This window comes from Ranitomeya imitator, chromosome 2 (assembly GCF_032444005.1).
Source record: "Ranitomeya imitator isolate aRanImi1 chromosome 2, aRanImi1.pri, whole genome shotgun sequence".
NCBI lineage: Eukaryota > Metazoa > Chordata > Amphibia > Anura > Dendrobatidae > Ranitomeya > Ranitomeya imitator.
Genome location: NC_091283.1, coordinates 486141847 through 486164274, shown reverse-complemented (window position 1 = coordinate 486164274; position 22428 = coordinate 486141847). Strand labels below are relative to the sequence as shown.

Genomic DNA, 22428 nt, shown 5'->3' with positions numbered 1-22428 from the left:
TTGACTGCTAAACCCAATTCCCAGCCTTTCTGAAGGAATTCCAAAATAGCCTAAATCGGAGCTTTATCTCCTAATGGTTGCTGATAAAACATAAGGAATTTTTTCCAAATTTTTGTGTAGATCTTCGTAGTGACCTCCTTCCTGCTTTTCAATAAGGTAGCTATTAAAGCATTAGAGAACCCCCTCTCCCTCAGAAGCTCCCTCTCACGTTCCAAGCCGTTAAGTGAAGAGTCTCCAAATTTGGATGACGAAATGGACCTTGAGAAAGGAGTTCCGGAACCACTGGCAGCACCCAGGGATCGGTCACAGACATTGTCCTGAGGAGAGAGAACCAAGGCCTCCTGGGCCAGAAGGGGGCGATTAAGATCACTCTGGCTCTTTCCTCCCTGATCTTTCTGGGGGAAAGGCATATGCCAGCTGGAAATCCCAATGGACACGAAGGGAATCCACTATGAACGGTCGGTCTGCTATGTGTAAAGATGCAAACCTCCTGACCTTCCTGTTCTCCCTCGTAGCAAATAGATCTATTACCGGCAACCCCCAAAGATTGACTATCCAATCGAATATCTGTTTGTTTAGGGACCATTCCCCCTGACGAAGGGAATGGCGACAGATAGTCTGCCTCTATATTGAGTTCCCCTTTTATATGAACTGCCGACAGGGAATGTAAGAGATTCTCGGGCAGGGACAATATCTGTGCTGTAGTGGTCATTAGGGATCGTGACCTTGTCCCCCCCTGATGATTGATGTAGGCCACCACATTCATATTGTCGGTTTGTATCTGTACATGCGAATTTCTCAGGGATGGTAGTAAGCAAAGAAGAGCTTGATTGACCGCAGCAAGCTCTCTTAGATTTGAGGAATTCTGGGATTCTTGAATCGACCATCGCCCTTGGGTTAGAATGTCTCCCATATGGGCTCCCCAACCGAACGGACTGGCATCTGTTGTAACTACATTATCCGGAGTGATGGTCCAGAGAACTCCCTTTGCTAAATGTGCTAGATTGAGCCACCATCTCAGATCGTCAAGAGTGGCGGGTGATAAATTGAACTTTCTGCTTAGAGAACCCTGAAGATCTTTCTCTGCTTGAAGAACTTCGTACTGAAGCATATGAGCCTGAGCCCATCTCACCGCCGGTATACACGCAGTCAATGATCCCAGTAGAGACATTGCGTCTCTTAAACTTAAGTTTGGAACTTTCCTTACGGCCGTGATCCTTCGAATGATCTTCTGCTTCTTCTCTTCTGGTAGGAAGGATGACTGATCTTCTGAGTCTAGAAGAACTCCTAGGAACATTTGACGTCTTGTAGGTTCCAGTTTTGACTTTTCCCAGTTGATTATCCATCCGAGTTCCTGTAGGGATGATATTATGGCATTTACCCTAGCCGTACACTGAGCAATTGAATTCCCAACTATTAAAAAATCATCTAGATAGGGCACTACAAGGGTTTCCCTTTCCCTGATATGGGCCATTACTTCCGAAACAACCTTTGTAAAAACTCTAGGTGCCATAGACAGGCCAAAGGGCATTGCCAAAAATTGGAAATGTTTAATCTGATGGTTTACCCATACTGCCATCCTGAGGAATTGCTGGTGATTTCTATAAACTGGAAGATGGTAGTATGCATCTTTTAGATCCAAGACCGACATGTAGCACCTAGGAAACAAAAGCTTAGTTGTTGACCTAATGGATTCCATCTTAAAAGCGTGGTACTGAAGATATTTATTTAATTTACACAAATTTATGATAGTCCTAAAGGACCCATCAGGTTTGCAGATTAAAAACAGCGGAGAATAAAACCCCGACTTCTCCTGATGTTTTGGAACCTCTTCAATAACTCGCTTTGTAAGCAATTGTTGAATCTCTAATTCTAAGGCCTGTTGTTGGGCCGGAGTGTCCAGCGATGTTATTACAAAATGATTTGGGGGAGTTCTCAAAAATTCTAATTTTAACCCTGACTCAACTACCCCCATTAGCCAGGCACTAGAAGTTATCTTTTTCCATTCATCTGAGAAGAACCTCAGTCTTCCCCCTACTGGTAGATCTGTTCTATCTGTAGTTACGTCTACGTCTTGAGAAAGATGAAGGGTTCTTATAGTATCCACCTTTCTTCTTTTGATCCGATGTTTCCCAGTACGATTATATCCCTACTGGTCTGACTGGAATTTTCTGAAGGGCATGCGTCTCCGGAAGGCGTTCCTAAAAGTGGGATTAAACGTTTTAGGAAATCCCTTCTTTCTATCTTCTGCCTTTGCAGGGATGTCATCCAGCACCGGGCCGAATAGGTACTCACCCCTACACGGAATGGAGCACAATTTGGCTTTAGCCTGAGCATCCCCCTTCCAGGTCTTTAGCCATAGTGCCCGTCGGGCTGCATTTGAAAGACCCGCCGATCTTGCAGCCAATTTCAGGGAATCAATCGAGGCATCAGCTAGATAAGCCGCTCCTTCTCTGGCCTGAGACAGGGAATTCAACAATTTATCCCTGGGTACTTTTGCTTTAAGCTGTTCCTCCAGCTGAGTCACCCAGACCATAATTGATCTAGCAGTACAGGTGCCTGCGATTGCGGGCTTAAAGGCTCCAGATGATGACTCCCACAGCTTCTTAAGGAGCATGTCAGCCTTCCTGTCTGAAGGATCCTTAAGGAGTCCTACATCCTCTAATGGTAGCGAGGCTGTTTTTGAAGTAGAGGCTACTGCCGCATCTACTTTCGGAATCTTCATCCACTGGGATAAGGCGTCATCCTCAAAGGGGTACCTTCTTTTAGCGGCTGAAGGTAAGAACCCTTTATCCAGCTTGTCCCACTCCCATTTGACCAGATCTTTAATGGAATCTACCACCGGGAAAGCTTTACGACTTCTCTGGCTCAGCCCTGCGAACATGATCTCCTGGGTTGTTTTCGGTTCTTTACTCTCTGCAACCCCCATAGTCGCACGGACTGCCTTAATTAAAGTCTCCATATTGTCAGTGGAAAAGCAAGGCCTTCCCTCCTCATCTGAGGAGGATGGTGAAGAACTTTCCGAGCATTCGCCCTCTTGTAACGAAGGGCTAGAATCGGACACCATCTCCATACTGATCTTTTCATGCCGTCTAGATAAGGGACGATTTTATTTCTTCCCTAATTACTTCCCTCAAATCCGATACCCGGAGAGGGGCCTCTTCTTCTAACGTACGGCATATACACGTCTGACATAACTTCTTTAAACAGGTGTCAGGTAGTGGCTCCGTGCATAAAGCACACTGCTTATGCTTAGATTTAGAGACCTTCTTCCCCTATAACAAAGCATAGTACAGAAAACAGTTGTATCAGCCAACGGCTCGGATATAACACTCACCACTGCTGACAAATATAGAGTACGGGTTTCTGAGGGGGTGAGGTGCGACGTGACGTCGGGTTGCCAGGGTCCTGCTGCCCGCGTACCACATCACCACTACGAGATCTGCTGCTGCTCCTCTGCTCTCCTAGCTGTCGGTGTTCGGCGTCTCCTGTAGAAGACATGTTGCCGCACACACTCACCAAGCGCTGCCTTCTTTTTAAAAGTCCCGCGCTCCTCCGGAAGTCGTTAGCTCTACTTCCGGGTCATAAGCGCCGACCTGCTCCAGCAGCATCGCGCGTGGACGACCCAGGGCGGCATGCCTTCCCCCAGGAACGCCACCGATCCTTGCCAGACGAGGGGGGAAGCTGGACACAGGACTTCCCCCGACGCTGCTTCCGGGCCCCCGTCTCTGCCGTTCCCCCCGGACACCGCACAGAGGCTTGGCAGACCCGGGTAAGACGAAATCCTGCAGGCTCCCGCCGTCCGGACAGGAAGCCAAACTGGAGGGCGAGGGGGACCGCCCCTTTTTAACCTGTAGGTTCCTGTCCGGAAGGTGGGCGGATCCCCTCTCTCGTTGTGGGTGCTGTCGTGGCGATAGGAAAAACTGCTGTGATTGCAAAGTTTTTCTACTAGACAGTTTTCACAAATTTCACCTAAAGTGTGCTTATCCTTTACTGGCTACTTGCAATCACTTTGCCACAGCATTTTTAGCTAACAAAAAACTATTAAAAGTTTGACAGACAATGTGTTTCCACAGACATTAAACTGACATATGTTATGTGGGTGTTATACAGAACACATCAATGACATGTCTTTACCAATGTTGGCTAGCCGGGCAGTATTTATTGTATTTAATTTACAAATGTATAAATATATTTTCAGTGCGAAGGAGACAACCCCACCATTAAACATGTCAAACAATAAACCGTAGTGTTCATGCGCCACAGTCCTGGTAGGAAGAATATCAGTTCCATATCATTACTGTTCTGTTGTTACTTGGCTTCTATGCAGTATGTGACTCGGCTATATTGGTTGCACCAGTTATTCTCGAAGTTAGAAACATCAATGGAAGAATCTTGGGTCATAAATGATCCATATAGTTTATGCACCCAGCCCGTGGAAAAGTCTGTAACACAAGTAAATTATCGCTTGCGCTCTCCCTTTTGTGTGCGCTTCTTCTCCTTCTCTTTTCGATCTTGCTTGGCTTGTTTATCTTTGTCCCGTTGTTGCTTGTCTTGCTCTTTCTTCTTTTGAGATGCCTCCCGCAACGCATCTCGTTCATGTTTCCTGGCATTCACAAGGTCTTCCAGATTGGTGTTCTTGAAAAGAGCTGAACTGCAGTTAAAGAATCTCAATGATCATATTTAAAGACAATCTGTCACCTTACAGGACGTATGATTATTAATATGGGAATACAAGTAATAGAAATGTTACACTAGTCCTACAGTATGCCTCATATTAGCAGTCTTGTTGCTGAGAAATCTTATTTTATTTCCTTTTGCTAATGATTTCTTCCAGGCTCCGGGGCGTGCGGTGCCTGGAAGAAATCTCTGCCTCCTGTCTTCATTGTAATACTACTCCACTCCCATCAGTGCAAGTTATGGCCTCAGTATCCTGCACTCCACCAGAAATACATACCTCATCCTCCCTTCTATTGGCGCTGCATTCAGGGATCTTCTGTGCAGGTGACCTCCGGTGTGCACGCTGATAAGGTGCTCTCCCCACTTCCTCCCTGATTAGTCAGTCATCGCTATGTACACATGGTTCCTAGCGATGACCGTGCAGAGAGTAAGTGGGGAGAGCATATTATCGATCAATATTCATAAGAGCGCAGTGGCCTCCATAATCCTTAAATGGAAGAAGAAGTTTGGGACCAACGGAAGTCTTCCTAGACCTGGCAGTCCAGCCAAACTAAGCAATCGTGGGAGAAGACCTTTGAGAGAGGTAAAGAAGAACCCCTAGATCACTGTGGATGAGCTCCAGAGATGGGAGAAAGTTCCACAAAGTGAACTATCACTGCAGCCCTCCACCAGTCAGACCTTTATGGCAGAGTATATCGACGGAAGCCTCTCCTCAGTGCAAGACATATGAAATAGAGTTTGCTTAAAAAAAAAAAAAAAAACACATGGAGGACTCCCAGACTATAATAATAATCATCTTTATTTTTATATAGCGCTAACATATTCCGCAGCGCTTTACATTTTGCACACATTATCATTGCTGTCCCCGATGGGGCTCACAATCTAAATTCCCTATCAGTATATCTTTGGAATGTGGGAGGAAACCGGAGTGCCCGGAGGAAACCCACGCAAACACGGAGAGAACATACAAACTCTTTGCAGATGTTGTCCTTGGTGGGGTTTGAACCCAGGACTCCAGCGCTGCAAGGCTGCTGTGCTAACCACTGCGCCACCGTGCCGCCCAAATAAGATTCTCTGGTCTGATGAGACGAAGATAGACCTTTTTGGTGATATTCTAAGCAGTATGTGTGGAGAAAACTAGGCACTGCTCATCACAGTGACTCGCTGGCGCCTGCGCAGAACAGTGTAGCGCCCACAGAAGGGAGGATGAGGTATGTATTTCTGAGGGAGTGCAGGCACAGGATTCCTGGGCCGTAGCTGACGTGCATGGGAGGGGGTAAGTATTACACACTTTCTGTTGTTGAAGTGCATATAGCCATGGGAGCAGCTGAGGACCATGGGGGTATTACTGTTAGGGAGAAAGGCATTGTCAGCGTGATCAATGGGTGTTTTAATTCAGGTCAGAATTGTACGTGTCTACTTTTCCTATATATGGACATGGCCTTGGACAGTGTGATAGTGGGATGAAAGTAAATACTCAGAGCTTAAGGAAATCAAATGCCAGTGAAACGATAAAACATTTGGCACCCGTAATTTCAGTGCCTTGTATCTCCACAACTGCGTGAAGGAAGGAAAAAAAAAAAAAGTCTTTATCTACATTCCTGCTACTATGAGTAGAAATGTACAGTTTACGAGGCAAAAGTCCTCTTTAAGGCAGAAATCCAGGGTCTCCCAAAAAAAAAAAATAAGACATTCATCTGTAGACCAGTGTTTTGGGGTCCGAGTCCTTACACCTAGTCAGTGCAGAGCAAGGCACAGGTTGGCTGGATAGAGGCATTTTTGAAGAGTGATGTTGCCCTTTGTGGAGGATCCAGCTGATACAGATGAGAATCCCCAAAAATCGACAGATGACCATTCCTTTGAGGAAAAACAATTTGGCTAAAGCACATCATGTTTAACCCCTTCCCGACCCATGACACCACGTAGGCGTCATGAAAGTCGGTGCCATTCCGACCCATGACGCCTATGCGGCGTCATGGAAAGATCGCGTCCCTGCAGATCGGGTGAAAGGGTTAACTCCCATTTCACCCGATCTGCAGGGACAGGGGGAGTGGTAGTTTAGCCCAGGGGGGGTGGCTTCACCCCCTCGTGGCTACGATCGCTCTGATTGGCTGTTGAAAGTGAAACTGCCAATCAGAGCGATTTGTAATATTTCACCTATTATAACGGGTGAAATATTACAATCCAGCCATGGCCGATGCTGAAATATCATCGGCCATGGCTGGAAATACTAGTGTGCCCCCACCCCACCGATCGCCCCCCCAGCCCTCCGATCTGGCCGGTACACTGCTCCGGCTCCCCTCCGTCCAGTGCTCCGCTCCCCCCCGTGCTCTTGTCCGCTCCCCCCGTGCTCCAATCACCCCCCCCCCCCCCCCCCCCGTGCTCCAATCACCCCCCCTGCACTCCGATCCACCCCCCCCCCGGTGCTCCGTTCCACCCCCCCGTGCTCCATTCCAGCCTCCCCGTGCTCCGTTCCACGCCCCCCGTGCTCCGTTCCACCCCTCCCGCACTCAGATTCCCCCCCCCCGTGGCCCCCCCCCACCCCATCATACTTACCGATCCAGCCGGGGTCCCGTCCGTCTTCTCCCTGGGCGCCGCCATCTTCCAAAATGGCGGGCGCATGCGCAGTGCGCCCGCCGAATCTGCCGGCCGGCAGATTCGTTCCAAAGTGCATTTTGATCACTGAGATATAATCTATCTCAGTGATCAAAATAAAAAAAATAATAAATGACCCCCCCCCCCCCCCCCCCCCTTTGTCACCCCCATAGGTAGGGACAATAAAAAAATAAAGAAATTTTTTTTTTTCCACTAATGTTAGAATAGGGTTAGGGGTAGGGTTAGGGCTAGGGGTAGGGTTAGGGCTAGGGTAAGGGTTTCGGTATGTGCACACGTATTCTGGTCCTCTGCGGATTTGATAAATCCGCAGTGCTAAACCGCTGCGGATTTATGGCGGATTTACCGCGGTTTTTCTGCGCATTTCACTGCGGTTTTACAACTGTGATTTTCTATTTGAGCAGTTGTAAAACCGCTGCGGAATCCACACAAAGAAGTGACATGCTGCGGAATGTAAACCGCTGCGTTTCCGTGCAGTTTTTCCGCAGCATGTGTACAGCGATTTTTGTTTCCCGTAGGTTTACATTGAACTGTAAACTCATGGGAAACTGCTGCGGATCCGCAGCGTTTTCCGCAGCGTGTGCACATACCTTTAGAATTAGGCTATGTGCACACGGTGCGGATTGGCCGCTGCGGATTCGCAGCAGTGTTCAATCAGGTTTACAGTACCATGTAAACATATGAAAAACCAAATCCGCTGTGCCCATGGTGCGGAAAATACCGCGCGGAAACGCTGCGTTGTATTTTCCGCAGCATGTCAATTCTTTGTGCGGATTCCGCAGCGAATTACACCTGTTCCTCAATAGGAATCCGCAGGTGAAATCCGCACAAAAAACACTGGAAATCCGCAGGTAAAACGCAGTGCCTTTTACCCGCGGATTTTTCAAAAATGGTGCGAAAATATCTCACACGAATCCGCAACGTGGGCACATAGCCTTAGGGTTAGGGTTGGAATTAGGGTTGTGGTTAGGGTTAGGGGTGTGTTGCGGTTAGGGTTGTGTTCAGGGTTATGGCTACAGTTGGGATTAGGGTTAGGGGTGTGTTGGGGTTAGTGTTGGAGGTAGAATTGAGGGGGTTACCACTGTTTAGGCACATCAGGGGTCTCCAAACGCAACATGGCGCCACCATTGAGTCCAGCCAATCTCGTATTCAAAAAGTCAAATGGTGCTCCCTCACTTCCGAGCCCTGACGTGTGCCCAAACAGTGGTTTACCCCCACATATGGGGTACCAGCATACTCAGGACACACTGCGCAACAATTACTGGGGTCCAATTTCTCCTGTTACCCTTGTGAATCAAAAAAAAAATGCTTGCTAAAACATAATTTTTGAGGAAAGAAAAATGATTTTTTATTTTCACGGCTCTGCATTATAAACTTCTATGAAGCGCTTGGGGGTTCAAAGTGCTCACCACACATCTAGATAAGTTCCTTGGGGGGTCTAGTTTCCAAAATGCGGTCACTTGTGGGGGGTTTCTACTGTTAAGCCACATCAGGGGCTCTGCAAACGCAACGTGACGCCCACAGAGCATTCCATCAAAGTCTGCATTTCAAAACGTCACTACTTCACTTCCGAGCCTCGGCATGTGCCCAAACAGTGGTTTACCCCCACATATGGGGTATCAGCGTACTCAGGAGAAACTGGACAACAACTTTTGGGGTCCAATTTCTTCTGTAACCCTTGGGAAAATAAAAAATTCTGGGCTAAATAATTATTTTTGAGGAAAGAAAACGTATTTATTATTTTCACGGCTCTGCATTATAAACTTCTATGAAGCACTTGGGGGTTCAAAGTCCTCACCACACATCTAGATTAGTTCCTTTGGGGGTCTAGTTTCCAAAATGGTGTCATTTCTGGGGGATCTCCAATGTTTAGGCACACAGGGGCTCTCCAAACGTGACATGGTGTCCGCTAATGATTGGAGCTAATTTTCCATTTAAAAAGCCAAATGGCGTGCCATCCCTTCCGAGCCCTGCCGTGCGCCCAAACAGTGGTTTACCCCCACATATGGGGTATCTGCGTACTCAGGACAAACAGGACAACAATATTTGGGGTCCAATTTCTCCTATTATCCTTGGCAAAATAGGAAATTCCAGGCTAAAAAATCATTTTTGAGGAAAGAAAAATTATTTTTTATTTTCATGGCTCTGCGTTATAAACTTCTGTGAAGCACCTGGGGGTTTAAAGTGCTCAATATGCATCTAGATAAGTTCCTTGGGGGGTCTAGTTTCCAAAATGGGGTCACTTGTGGGGGAGCTCCAATGTTTAGGCACACAGGGGCTCTCCAAACGCGACATGGTGTCCGCTAACAATTGGAGCTAATTTTCCATTCAAAAAGTCAAATGGCGCGCCTTCCCTTCCGAGCCCTGCCGAGTGCCCAAACAGTGGTTTACCCCCACATATGAGGTATCGACGTACTCGGGAGAAATTGCCCAACAAATTTTATGATCCATTTTACCCTACTGCCCATGTGAAAATGAAAAAATTGAGGCGAAAAGAATTTGTTAAAAAAAAAGTACTTTTTCATTTTTACAGATCAATTTGTGAAGCACCTGAGGGTTTAAAGTGCTCACTAGGCATCTAAATAAGTTCCTTGGGGGGTCTAGTTTCCAAAATGGGGTCACTTGTGGGGGGAGCTCCAATTTTTAGGCACACGGGGGCTCTCCAAACGTGACATGGTGTCCGCTAAAGAGTGGAGCCAATTTTTGATTCAAAAAGTCAAATGGCGCTCCTTCCCTTCCAAGCCCTGCCGTGCGCCCAAACAGTGGTTTACCCCCACATATGAGGTATCAGCGTACTCAGGACAAATTGGACAACAACTTTCGTGGTTCAGTTTCTCCTTTTAATATTGGGAAAATAAAAAAATTGTTGCTAAAAGATAATTTTTGTGACTAAAAAGTTAAATGTTCATTTTTTCCTTCCATGTTGCTTCTGCTGCTGTGAAGCACCTGAAGGGTTAATAAACTTCTTGAATGTGGTTTTGAGTACCTTGAGGGGTGCAGTTTTTAGAATGGTGTCACTTTTGGGTATTTTCAGCCATATAGACCCCTCAAACTGACTTCAAATGTGAGGTGGTCCCTAAAAAAAATGGTTTTGTAAATTTCGTTGTAAAAATGAGAAATCGCTGGTCAAATTTTAACCCTTATAACTTCCTAACAAAAAGAAATTTTGTTTCCAAAATTGTGCTGATGTAAAGTAAACATGTGGGAAATGTTATTTATTAACTATTTTGTGTCACATAACTCTCTGGTTTAACAGAATAAAAATTCAAAATGTGAAAATTGCAAAATTTTCAAAATTTTCGCCAAATTTCCGTTTTTATCACAAATAAACGCAGAATTTATTGACCTAAATTTACCACTAACATGAAGCCCAATATGTCACGAAAAAACAATCTCAGAACCGCTAGGATCCGTTGAAGCGTTCCTGAGTTATTACCTCATAAAGGGACACTGGTCAGAATTGCAAAAAACGGCAAGGTCTTTAAGGTCAAAATAGGCTGGGTCATGAAGGGGTTAAAGACTAATTTATGTTTCAGGGGGCAGTAGATTGTTTCTAGTAGACAAAGTCAGAATACTTTTTTTTCCAGGGAATTTTGTCTAGAAGACACCTTATACCTGCTGTGTCTCTGCAAATAGACAGTACTCAGGCCGCTTGGAGCTGGAAGAAATCCGCTCATTGCTTTTGAATCCAGTCCTGAAATCTGCACAATAACTGCACTTGTGATTCCAACCGATATTGTTAGCTCACTTAACATGTTTGTCCCATGAACAATAAATCGATAGATTTTCGAATAATAATAACTTCCACAATTGGATGTGGTTAAATAAAATGTTCCTGTGCTGAGATAATCTTATACGTGTCTGGTGTAATGGCCGTGTCTGACCCTCTCTGGACATGGTCTGATCATACCACAGCTCCTGGGCAAGAGAAGGATGCAGAAGAGCAGTATACATACAGCACAGGATGGCAGCTGATCTTTGAGGTAAAATATTTTTTTTTTTTTTTTTTAAACAGGCAGGGAAATATTTTATCTCACAAAAAGAATCAGTTGTGATGGCATGCTGTAATGTCTGTATACTCTTTTTTCCTTCCCTGTCCAGGAGCTCTGGTATGATCAGACCATGTTCCAGCACGGTGAGTCACAACCATTACACAGCAGATTATTTCAGTACAGGAACATTTAAAAAAAAAAAAAAAAAAAAATTCAATTGTGGAAATTATTATTTCAAGATTTATTGATTAAAATTAACCTAGTTTGTGAGAAAACCCCTTTAAGCCTATGAAGTGTCCATCTACACACTTTTCTTCAGAGGGCACAATGGTGAACAATTATAGCCAATGACCAAATGTGTCCACCAACAAAATTGCAATACCGTATATTGTTTTTTCTTGTAATATGGTAGATCATCAGTGCATTTAGTAAGATAGCCTCATACATTCAGATTGATCTGAAAATGTTTCATCTTACAGCACACATGCACCGTTTCGAGGGAGTAAACCATACGTGCTATGGCAAAATTCCAATCAATATTTTAGAAGTGAAGGTTATAAAACAGTAGGAAGCATTTAACTCCTCTGCTACCAGGGAATGGCCATATGAAACAATAATTCGATTATCACAGTAATTACAATTTCTATATAAAATCAGGATACATCTTTCATTGCTCTGGATGGCAGCAGCACTGGCAGCGTCCTCATCTTCATCTGCAGTATCAATCGTTAAGGGAAAAACACTGATACATACATAAGAGGGTTAACACTAGAAAATACAATTAGAAATGAGCAAAACAATTTTCAGGACCATGGGCAAGCTGCTGGGCTCTATTTACAGTTTTTTAAATAATCTGATTGAATGTGAAAACAGTCAACAAAGCTGGTAAATTACTGAATGCGGACTTTATCATTCAAGCTATGGCTCCTGTAACTACCCAGTTTATAAAGACAAATACCGTATATAAGCCGAGGTATCTACATTTGCAACGGAAAACTGGGTAAGCTTATTGACTCGAGTATAAGCCGGGTATGCACTGTCCCCTCATCCCTGTCCTGCTATGCATGGTCACTGCTCCTCCACCAGCAGCCATTGTATGGGCAGAGATGCAGGAGAGTTTGTGAGGAAAGTTACACCAGCAAGAGAAAGTGGCTGATCACTTTATTATATGAATTATGTTACTCGGGAGCTTTGGATATTAAAGTAGTCCTAATACTGACATAAGTTGATTAGATATATGAATTTCCAGCAGTGAGGACCACCAATGATCACTAGAACAAGTTCATGGTACCCGGTTCTACCAAAGCCTCATGCACACGTCACATGTCCAAACGAATGTGGGGGAATAAAAAAAAAAAAAAAAAATGGTACTGTGGCTGTTGTCCACGTGTTTATTTTTACCATTAGTGGTTTTCAAGTTACACAGCTTCTTCTATCCTTCGCAATGTTAAATGTGTTTTTCACTGACCCATAGACTTGTATGCCCTTGTTGTCTGCTGCCAAGTAAAAACACTGCAAGCCAGTCATTTGGTGCTGTAAAAGTGAAGGATATGCTTCATCATCTGTAACATTGGCATACTGTGCCAGGAGAGCAGCCTTTCTCTGCTGCTCTACTTCCGACACCTCCTTGGGCTTTACCACGATTTGTGCCTGTTTTTCTATCATGCTGGTGAGAGCTTCCACTTCATCTAAACCGAGAGGCAAGAGAAAACAATGAGACACGCAGCATAAAATATGTTATACAATTAAAGGAAATCCAGAATGTACGTATATCTCCTAGGGCATCTCAGTGGTGGGAAGCAGTTTGGGGCATTATACAGGTGCTTCAGCATCCAGTCTGTCGATGCATGTTACACCACTAAATTCAACAGGTGTTGCATCCTGGCCTTGGGGACAGCATCACCAAGAAACCCACAGGCAGGGAGGGAAAAGGGATGATTTACCAAGCAGCTTGGAAAGAGCTTGCATTGGTGTGATAAATTATGTTCAATGACATTTGGGTAGGTCTTTCTAGAAAAAAAAAAAGCTAATTTACATGTGCATGAAGTCTGGCTTAATTTGCATTAAAAAAAAAATTACATGCCTTACACCACATGTATTACTGGTTTTATACATGCTTTTTGACACCTAACTTGACAAGGGGACACAGGCTATCAAAGTGGGTGAAAGGGTGTAGACTAAACTGATACCGTGCCCCAAAAATGAAGATAATTTGGTGTAACTAAGATAAAAGTATGCCAATCAATACGTGGTGTAATAATTCTAAATTTGGAATTGGACAGGAACTTTAATGCATCCTCTACATATTGGTACTGCCAGTCACCCCCTTTCCTCCATAACCAAATTCCTGGATCAAAAAAATATCAATGAATTCAACCCAGCGCCAACATTTCTGAACTCTGATGACAGTACGCTCTATTAGTCCCAGCGGGCAACCTCTCCAGTTGGACATCTTGATAATTTTATTATGCAGTACTTCAATCTTGGTTTAAGTGTGGTTTATCCAAGGAGATGTGGGGTAAGTTCCCACCGGCTATTTTAACTTTTGGCCTTATCATAAAAATGGAGTACTAAAACTTAATTTTCCATCAATAATCAGCCATGGCAAACTTATGAATCTTTGGAATATACTCCATCACCCCTTATCTTGCTCCCTTCTCTGAGACTCCATGTTGAAAGTGTTGTTTTATCTGCCTAGTTTATTCTCTTTTAGAAGCAGCTTTGAACTGTGCTTTTTTTATGCTAATTTTAAGCTGTGTTTTACAGTACCAGCAAAAGCTACGAGATTTCAGAAATCTCATGCACACACACAATTTTCCCTGACAAACTGCAGCATGTCACTTCTTTCAGCATTTTCTCACCCATAGAAAGTGTAAGGTATCGTTAGCAGTGAAGAGGCAGTGACCCACAAAGTTCAAACACAAGAGTCTCTTTAATGTGTTATCTTCACACAGAAAAGGTTCCAAGCACATAACTTCAGTGTTCATTTAATTACAGCATTCTTTATATTGCAGTCACTACACTTGCTAGTCCTCCTCTGACTACTTCCATGGGTGTCCTGCACCGCTGTATCACAGTCTCTACTCACATCCGTACACAGACCTGGACATCCTCCTTTCTGCACATGTGACACCCGCTGGTCCTTTCTTCGGGCACAGGACAGTCTACCTCCGGGCACAAGACTTGTCCACATCCGTGACCAGTCATCGTGGACAGCAGCACCACTGTGTATGCTGTGGGTTGTCAGGCCTCACTCTGGCCCTGACACACCTGAGACTCCTCAGACTCAATTCTAAAACCTCTATACTACAGGGCTTTTAACAATTGTAATCACAGCCACACCTGTGAACTTAACGCCCCCACATGGCCTCACTACGCCTCTGTGCGCATCCTGGGGAGAACAAACAGCGCCCCCTAGATATGACAGGTGTCACTGTCACAAAAGCAATGAGTAAGTGCAAAAATGCATCAAAAAGTGCAGGTATAAGGTTTCGGTGCAAAAAAAAAAAAAAATTAAGAAAGTTGCATCATGACAAATACTCAGCAAAACCTGCTTTTCGTATGCAGCTTCTTTTCTGCCAAGAAAGCAGGTGTTGCCTGCAGGAAAGAAAGTGCAGCAAAAACAATGTGTGGACATAGCCTTACTAAAGGTACCGTCACACTAGACGATATCGCTAGCGATCCGTGACGTTGCAGCGTCCTCGCTAGCGATATCGTCCAGTGTGACAGGCAGCAGCGATCAGGCCCCTGCTGTGCTGTCGCTGGTCGGGGAAGAAAGTCCAGAACTTTATTTGGTCGCTGGACTCCCCGCAGACATCGCTGAATCGGCGTGTGTGACACCGATTCAGCGATGTCTTCACTGGTAACCAGGGTAAACATCGGGTAACTAAGCGCAGGGCCGCGCTTAGTAACCCGATGTTTACCCTGGTTACCATCCTAAAAGTAAAAAAAAAAAAACAAACTACATACTTACCTACAGCCGTCTGTCCTCCAGCGCTGTGCTCTGCACTCCTCCTGCTCTGGCTGTGAGCGTCGGTCAGCCGGAAAGCAGAGCGGTGACGTCACCGCTCTGCTTTCCGGCCGCTGTGCTCACAGCCAGTACAGGAGGAGTGCAGAGCACAGCGCTGGAGGACAGACGGCTGTAGGCAAGTATGTAGTGTTTGTTTTTTTTTTACTTTTAGGATGGTAACCAGGGTAAACATCGGGTTACTAAGCGCGGCCCTGCGCTTAGTTACCCGATGTTTACCCTGGTTACCAGCATCGTTGGTCGCTGGAGAGCTGTCTGTGTGACAGCTCTCCAGCGACCAAACAGCGACGCTGCAGCGATCCGGATCGTTGTCGGTATCGCTGCAGCGTCGCTAAGTGTGACGGTACCTTTACACTCATTGCCTGAAAAGGGGGAAAAGGAGCAGAGTGTTTGTAAAACAGAGCTTGAGTACGGATTCTTAAAAGCGCAGCAGTTCAAATGGGGGTGAATTAGGCAGCTAAAACAGCATTTTAAGCATAATGTTTGGGAAAGAAATGAATGCAATGGAATATATTACAAAGGTTCATAACATGACAAAGGCTGAGCAGTAATTTAAAAAAAAAAAAATGAAACAAAGCTTAGTTACACATTTCACTCTTTGCAATGCAAAAGATTAAATCAGCCACAAATTGAGATATGCAGAAACAAATGTTTGGTTCATTTACGCTTCAGGCAATGTAGCACATATGACATTTCTTAAAGCGCTAGCACTGTAAAACAGAATGAAACCAAAGGGGTTGTCCAGGCTTCTCATATTGCTGACCTATCAGGAGGAGCAAAGTAGCTCAGCTCCTATTCACTTCAATAGGAGCTGAATTGCAGATCCTGCCAAAGATATGTCATCAGTACCGCAAGTCTGAACCATCCCTTCAGCTTAATTATGGAACCTGTTAACCATCTAATAATTATAGTGGCCTATTGACTATCCTAACACATCATGTCCAGGGAAAGATGGGTCAGGCATGATGAATTTAGACGCCTAATCCTTTTGGTTAAGCAGGAGAAAAGGAGCTACCAGCAGCTTTTCACCTCACCCTCCACCACTGAGATTACATGCCCGCTTGGCCATTGGTATGTATGGTCGGAGGAAGGGTTCAGACGAAAGTTACTAAAGGTGTGTTGTAAGTATGGACGGTTACCATCTGCTTTAGCCTGGACTCTGGATGCCTTCTCGGCTTCACACCACTTGGTGACTATCTCTAGACAGACATCTTCTATGGAGTCTTCTTCCTGGTATATGAAAAGCCAATATTGTCTGAATAATGTCCAGCTGTGGAGCGGAGTACTTCAGGAAAACGTCTGATATAGAATAGCATTCATTTCTGCAATCCCCACTCCAATTAATGGGAACGCAGCAGACATCTGTGCAACAAATCTGCCACATGTGAACTCAACTTTAAGAAGAGGATCAGTAAAACCTGCCTGTCAGTGGCTGGGAACCTTCATTAAAAAATGCCCCGTTACATGTGCCAGTTCTCAACAGAAGGAATGCTCATAGTAACACTCATTCCTGATCCCTGCCTGTGGGAACATGCCCAGTGATCCTCCACCATGGTGACTGCTGTAACATGAGAACAGGATAACTTCCTATATCATCTGCTTGGGCTTGTGTAAAAGGGCCCTTGGAGGCTGAAAATCTGTCCTGATGATCACAGGTATCAACGGTGTGATCATCACAGGGCAGATCCTCTGGATAGATGATAATTTGATTTTCTGTAACAACCCATTTAAGGACGTACCCAGGAAATTTCATTGAACTTCTATAAAGTGAATCACATCTGTCCAGTTTCACATTGCTGAGTTAAATATTAAGCATTTATAGCTGTGCCAGTGACCAATGCTCAGGTTCAGCCTCGAGCAGTCCCATGAATGGAAAACTAAAAACAACTTGTTATGCCCATAACACCAGCTAACCAGTCACCTTTGGGTTATTTGTAGACATCGTATTTTTGCCATGAAAAATGCAGCATTTTACTGTTCCAACAAAGTGAATGGGATTTCTAACGCCTCATTCACACAGATGTGAAGCAATTTCAGATTTGGATGGTGTCAAATCTTTCAGTGTTTTCTTTTCTGCAGTATTTTTACTGCCAAGAGGCCCGGTTTTGATGCAGAAATGTCTTCAGCAAACACAATGTGTGCACATACCCTAAAAATATGACCACTTGTTCCATCCAAGGGTATGTTCCCACTAGGTGAATATGCTGATCAAAAATATTTCCAGAATACTTCCTTTGATCAATCTGCTAAAATGATTGTGCATGCCCTCATTAACTCCCGCCTTGACTACTGCAGTATCTTGCTATGTGGCCTCCCTGCCAACACTAAGGCCGGGGTCACACTTGTGAGTTAAATGCGAGAAACTCGCATCAAGTGCTGGCACTCTGGACCGGAGCATTCAGCTACATAGAAATACATGCAGCCGCACACTCCAGTTCTGAGTGCCGGCAGCAGTGCCGGGTATTAGGGCGAGTTTCTCCATTGAACTCGCAAGTGTGACCCCGGCCTAACACCTAAAGGCTACGTTCCCACAACAAGCTTTTGATATTACAGATTTTCTGCACCCATTAAGTAAAATAGGTTATTTGCATTTAAAAATAAGAAAACTCACCAAATACTCATTGTGAGAACGTAGCCTAACTAGTCCACCTTTCTACTAACCTCTGCAAATCCCTTCATTGGCTCCCAATTCTAACTAAACCGTCCATAACCTGTCTCCTCCATATATCTCTGAACTAATCTCCCGATATCTTCCCACATGTAATCTCTGGACTCCACAACAACTCCTTTTCTCCTCCACGCTCATCACCCAATCGCCTCCAAACGTCTCCCAAATATCCCCTAACAAGTCCGATTACCCGCCACACTCAGAACTTGAAAACCCATCTCTTCAAGAAATCTTACAGTCCCCAATGTCATCTCGCCACCACATCTCCTTCCCCATTAGGCCCCTTTCACACATCAATTTTTTTTGCCATCAGTCTCAATCCATCGAATTTTGGGGAAAAAAACGGATCCAGTGACTGATGCCACCGGATCTGTTTTTTTCTCATTATTATACATTTTTTATAGCGCCATTTATTCCATCGCGCTCTACATGTGAAAAGGGGGCAAATATACACAAATACAATAAACATGAGCAAAAAACAAGACACTAACAGGTACAGAAGGAGGGAGGACCCTCCCCTCCCCGCAAGGGCTCACTGTCTGCAGGGGATGGGTGAGGATACACTAGACTTGTAATAGCGACAGATGGCCTCACATTTTATCTGTTGTTCGCCGGATCCGTAGAAAATTGTCCGGCGGCCGGACAAAGTAACGTTTTTATCTCCGTCGAGAAAACAGAGCGACTGATCCGTCGCTGTCTGCTAGAATGGAAGCCTATGGGCGCCGAATTCGTCAAATGATGGAATCTGTTGCAGGATTCTGTTTTTTTAACTGAGCATGCTTCGATTTTTTTAGGATCCTTTAGGTAACGTTCACACAAGCGTTATGCTAGTGTGCGTCGGGTTAGCGTCGGGCGACGCAGCGGCGACGCACGCGTCATGCGCCCCTATGTTTAACATGGGGGACGCATGCGTTTTTGTTTGTTGCGTTGTGCGACGCATGCGTCGGACCAAGAAAACGCAACAAGTTGCATTTTTCTTGCGCCCGATTTTCGGCAAAAAACGACGCATGCGTCGCAAAACGCAGCGTTTTTGCGTGCGTTTTGCTGTGTTTTTGCGTGCGTTGCGTCGCCGACGCAGCGGCGCACAATGCTAGTGTGAACGTAGCCTTAGCCAGCCCCCCTAGTCGGATCCGTTGAAAAAAAAAAAAAAGGATCCATCGCATCAGTTTTTCACAAACTGTGACGGATCCATCGAGCCAACGGATTGTGACTGACAGCAAAAACCTGATGTGTGAAAGGGACCTTGTCCTGTGGCTTGTAAGCCCACAATGACAAGGCCCTCTCCTTTCTGTACCACTATCATTTGTACGTTACCTGTTCTCATGTACAGCACCATGGAATCAACGTTGCTCAAGAAATAAAATACTTTTTTGTTGTGGATTTGTGCACAGAAAACTCACTGATTATAACAGTGGCAGTGATGTGACTGAGTTAATACAAAATAGCCAGTGTGCGTGTCTATTCCTGCCGCGCAAAGCTGAAAATGTAAGTCACATCTGCTTTGGATACCTTAAGTGGGACAGTCCCCTTTCTACCAGTCCTGATAAATCTCCCTCACTGTACTAAGAACTAGAAATGCCACCCAACAAATAAGGTTGCACTCCAACGCTATAGTATGTAAATATGAAATTTCATTACTACAAAAAAAAAAAAAAAAAAGGAAAAAACGAGAATACTTTGCGCATAAATTGACTCATTCATATATATACTGCAGCCGCAATAAGGGTACCGTCTCACAGTAGCACTTTTGTCGCTACGGCGGTACGATCCGTGACGTTCCAGCGATATCCATACGATATCGCTGTGTCTGACACGCAGCAGCGATCAGGGACCCTGCTGAGAATCGTACATCGTAGCAGATCGTTTGGAACTTTCTTTCGTCGCTGGATCTCCCGCTGTCATCGCTGGATCGGTGTCACACACTTGCTTGTAACCAGGGTAAACATTGGGTTACTAAGTGCAGGGCCGCGCTTAGTAACCTGATGTTTATCCTGGTTACCATCGTAAATGTAAAAAAAAAAAAAAACACTACATACTTACATTCCGGTGTCCATCAGGTCCCTTGCTGTCTGCTTTCCCGCACTGACTGACTGCCGGCCGTAAAGTGAAAGCAGAGCACAGCGGTGACATCACCGCTGTGCTTTCACTTTACGGCCGGCAGTCAGTCAGTGCGGGAAGCAGACGGCAAGGGACAGACACCGGAATGTAAGTATGTAGTGTGGTTTTTTTTTACGCTGGTAACCATTGTAAACATCGGTTTACTAAGCGCGGCCCTGCGCTTAGTAACCCGATGTTTACCCTGGTTACCCGAGGACCTCGGCATCGTTGGTCGCTGGAGAGCTATCTGTGTGACAGCTCCCCAGCGACCACACGACTTACCAACGATCACGGCCAGGTCGTATCGCTGGTCGTGATCATTGGTAAATCGTATAGTGTAACGGTACCCTAAGGCTTCACTTGGCTGGGACCTAACAATGCGATTCCTCTCCTGGGATGAATGCCTACATTTAAATGGGTAGGTAGGATCCTGCTGTGAGAATCACCTTATCGTGGCTGCCAGGCACACATGAATTGACCAATTCTCACTGACCAAGTATTCTTGTTTTTTCCCCTTTTTCTAGAGCAGTAATGCAATTCAGATTTCATATACCATATTTCATGCTTACATGCTATAGCGTTACGAAGTGCAACTTTATTTGATAGTTATGTATGGAGATGGCTACTCTTAGTGAGCACCTGTTTTCTGTTTGGAAGTGACAGTCACTTGAGCACCATGGAATTAATTATATACATAAATAGAGCCATGTTCACACTTGTGTTTGCACATTCTGGTTTTGAGACCATACTTAGGCTATAGTCACACGCCCTCCATTAGAACTGATGCAGCAGAAATCCACTGACAAAAGTTGTGCAGACATAACTTACCTGTAATCCTGAAAATAAACTAACATTTCAACTAAATCCATTTTTTCACATTAAAGTCTATGGAAAACAGATCCACTAATTAGCCATCATTTTTTCTCCCATTTGAACAGGATCCATTCTTTGCTTACTGGATCAGTTTCAAATAAAATGATTACTTTAAAGGGAACCTGTCACCTGAATTTGGCGGGACCAGTTTTGGGTCATATGGGCGGAGTTTTCAGGTGTTTGATTCACCCTTTCCTTACCCGCTGGCTGCATGCTGGCCGGAATATTGGATTGAAGTTCATTCTCTGTCCTCCGTAGTACACGCCTGCGCAAAGCAAGATTACCTTGCACAGGCGTGTACTACGGAGGACAGAGAATGAACTTCAATCCAATATTGCAGCCAGCATGCAGCCAGCGGGTAAGGAAAGGGTGAATCAAACACCTGAAAACTCCGCCCACATGACCCAAAACTGGTCCCGCCAAATTCAGGTGACAGGTTCCCTTTAAAGGTCACATGTCTAGAAGTATATATTGAATATTTATTTTCCACCTCTTGTAAGCAAAACAACAGTTCCTTTTCAAATGGGAGAATCAGTTTTCCATAGACTTCAATGTTAACAAAAAACGATCCCGTTAAAATCAGGTTTTTTTTTCAGGCAGACAAAGAAGCTGTGTCCAACGGATTGCGAATGGACGATTACTGGACATAGCCTGATGCAAACAGAAGCAAGGGGGCTTCAAGTGATCATTATGGGGTCCATCTAGGTCCTGTCACATGTCCGCTGTTTAGAACTGTTCTATAACCAGACACAAAATATCCCCATATCCGCTGTGACCCCGCTGTGTGGCGCAACCTCACAATGAATGCTGGTACTTGTAGTGCTACTGGGGACACTTCCTGTGAGGACCCCGTGTGTGGGGGGCCTCACAATGAATGCTGGTACTTGTAGTGCTACTGAGGACACCTCCTGTGAGGACCCCGTGTGTGGCAGTGTGGGGGGCCTCACAATGAATGCTGGTACTTGTAGTGCTACTGAGGACACTTCCTGTGAGGACCCCGTGTGTGGCAGTGCTTCCTAATAAGGCTCCGGCCGCTGCCCCCGCGCCACAGGGATCTCCCACTGATCATTACCGCGCTGCTTTCCGATCTCGGGCACTACAACTCCCAGCATTCCAGACACTACCGTGACAGCGGGCAGAGCTCCGACCTGTAGACTGCTGCCGTCCCGCCCTGCACTCACCAGGAAGGCGGATAGGATGCCCCTCAGCGCCTCGTCCCTCTCCTCGGCATTGTCCTCCTCCCGCAGCACCCCCTTAATGTAGGCCGGGTACACCTCCGGGTCCATCCCCAGAGCCTCCAGCCGCTCGTCCAGCCATGCCCCGAAATCACCGTCCACCACCTGCTCGCTGGGCGCCGCCATCTTCCATCCGGGCTGGGGTCCTACCCGAGGAGGCGGGGCTATGCGTGGTAGCAGTACGCATGCGTTATCTGTGATTCCGCTTTGTGACTCGGCTTGGTCCTTACCGCTCGCCGTACG

The 22428-nt window shown here is 45.4% G+C and overlaps 1 protein-coding gene across 3 annotated transcripts; it reads right to left on the bottom strand.

Moving 5' to 3' along the window:
- Positions 1-4132: 4132 nt before the first annotated feature.
- On the bottom strand, positions 4133-22359 carry CCDC43 (coiled-coil domain containing 43). 3 transcript variants are annotated; one of them, XM_069751398.1, is made up of 5 exons: positions 22132-22357; positions 16452-16542; positions 12839-12973; positions 11948-12004; positions 4133-4649 (listed from the first exon to the last, which is right to left on the bottom strand). In XM_069751398.1, exons 1-5 carry the CDS (start codon positions 22309-22311, stop codon positions 4462-4464), a joined length of 651 nt encoding a protein of 216 aa, XP_069607499.1. In that variant the 5' UTR covers positions 22312-22357; the 3' UTR covers positions 4133-4461. The 3 variants fall into 3 exon arrangements, 2 of the variants coding, with proteins under 2 accessions (XP_069607499.1, XP_069607500.1); XR_011318366.1 differs by having other exon boundaries at positions 4563-4649; positions 11948-11998; positions 12687-12973; positions 22132-22359; XM_069751399.1 differs by having other exon boundaries at positions 4566-4649; positions 11948-11998; positions 12754-12973; positions 22132-22359.
- Positions 22360-22428: the final 69 nt, after the last annotated feature.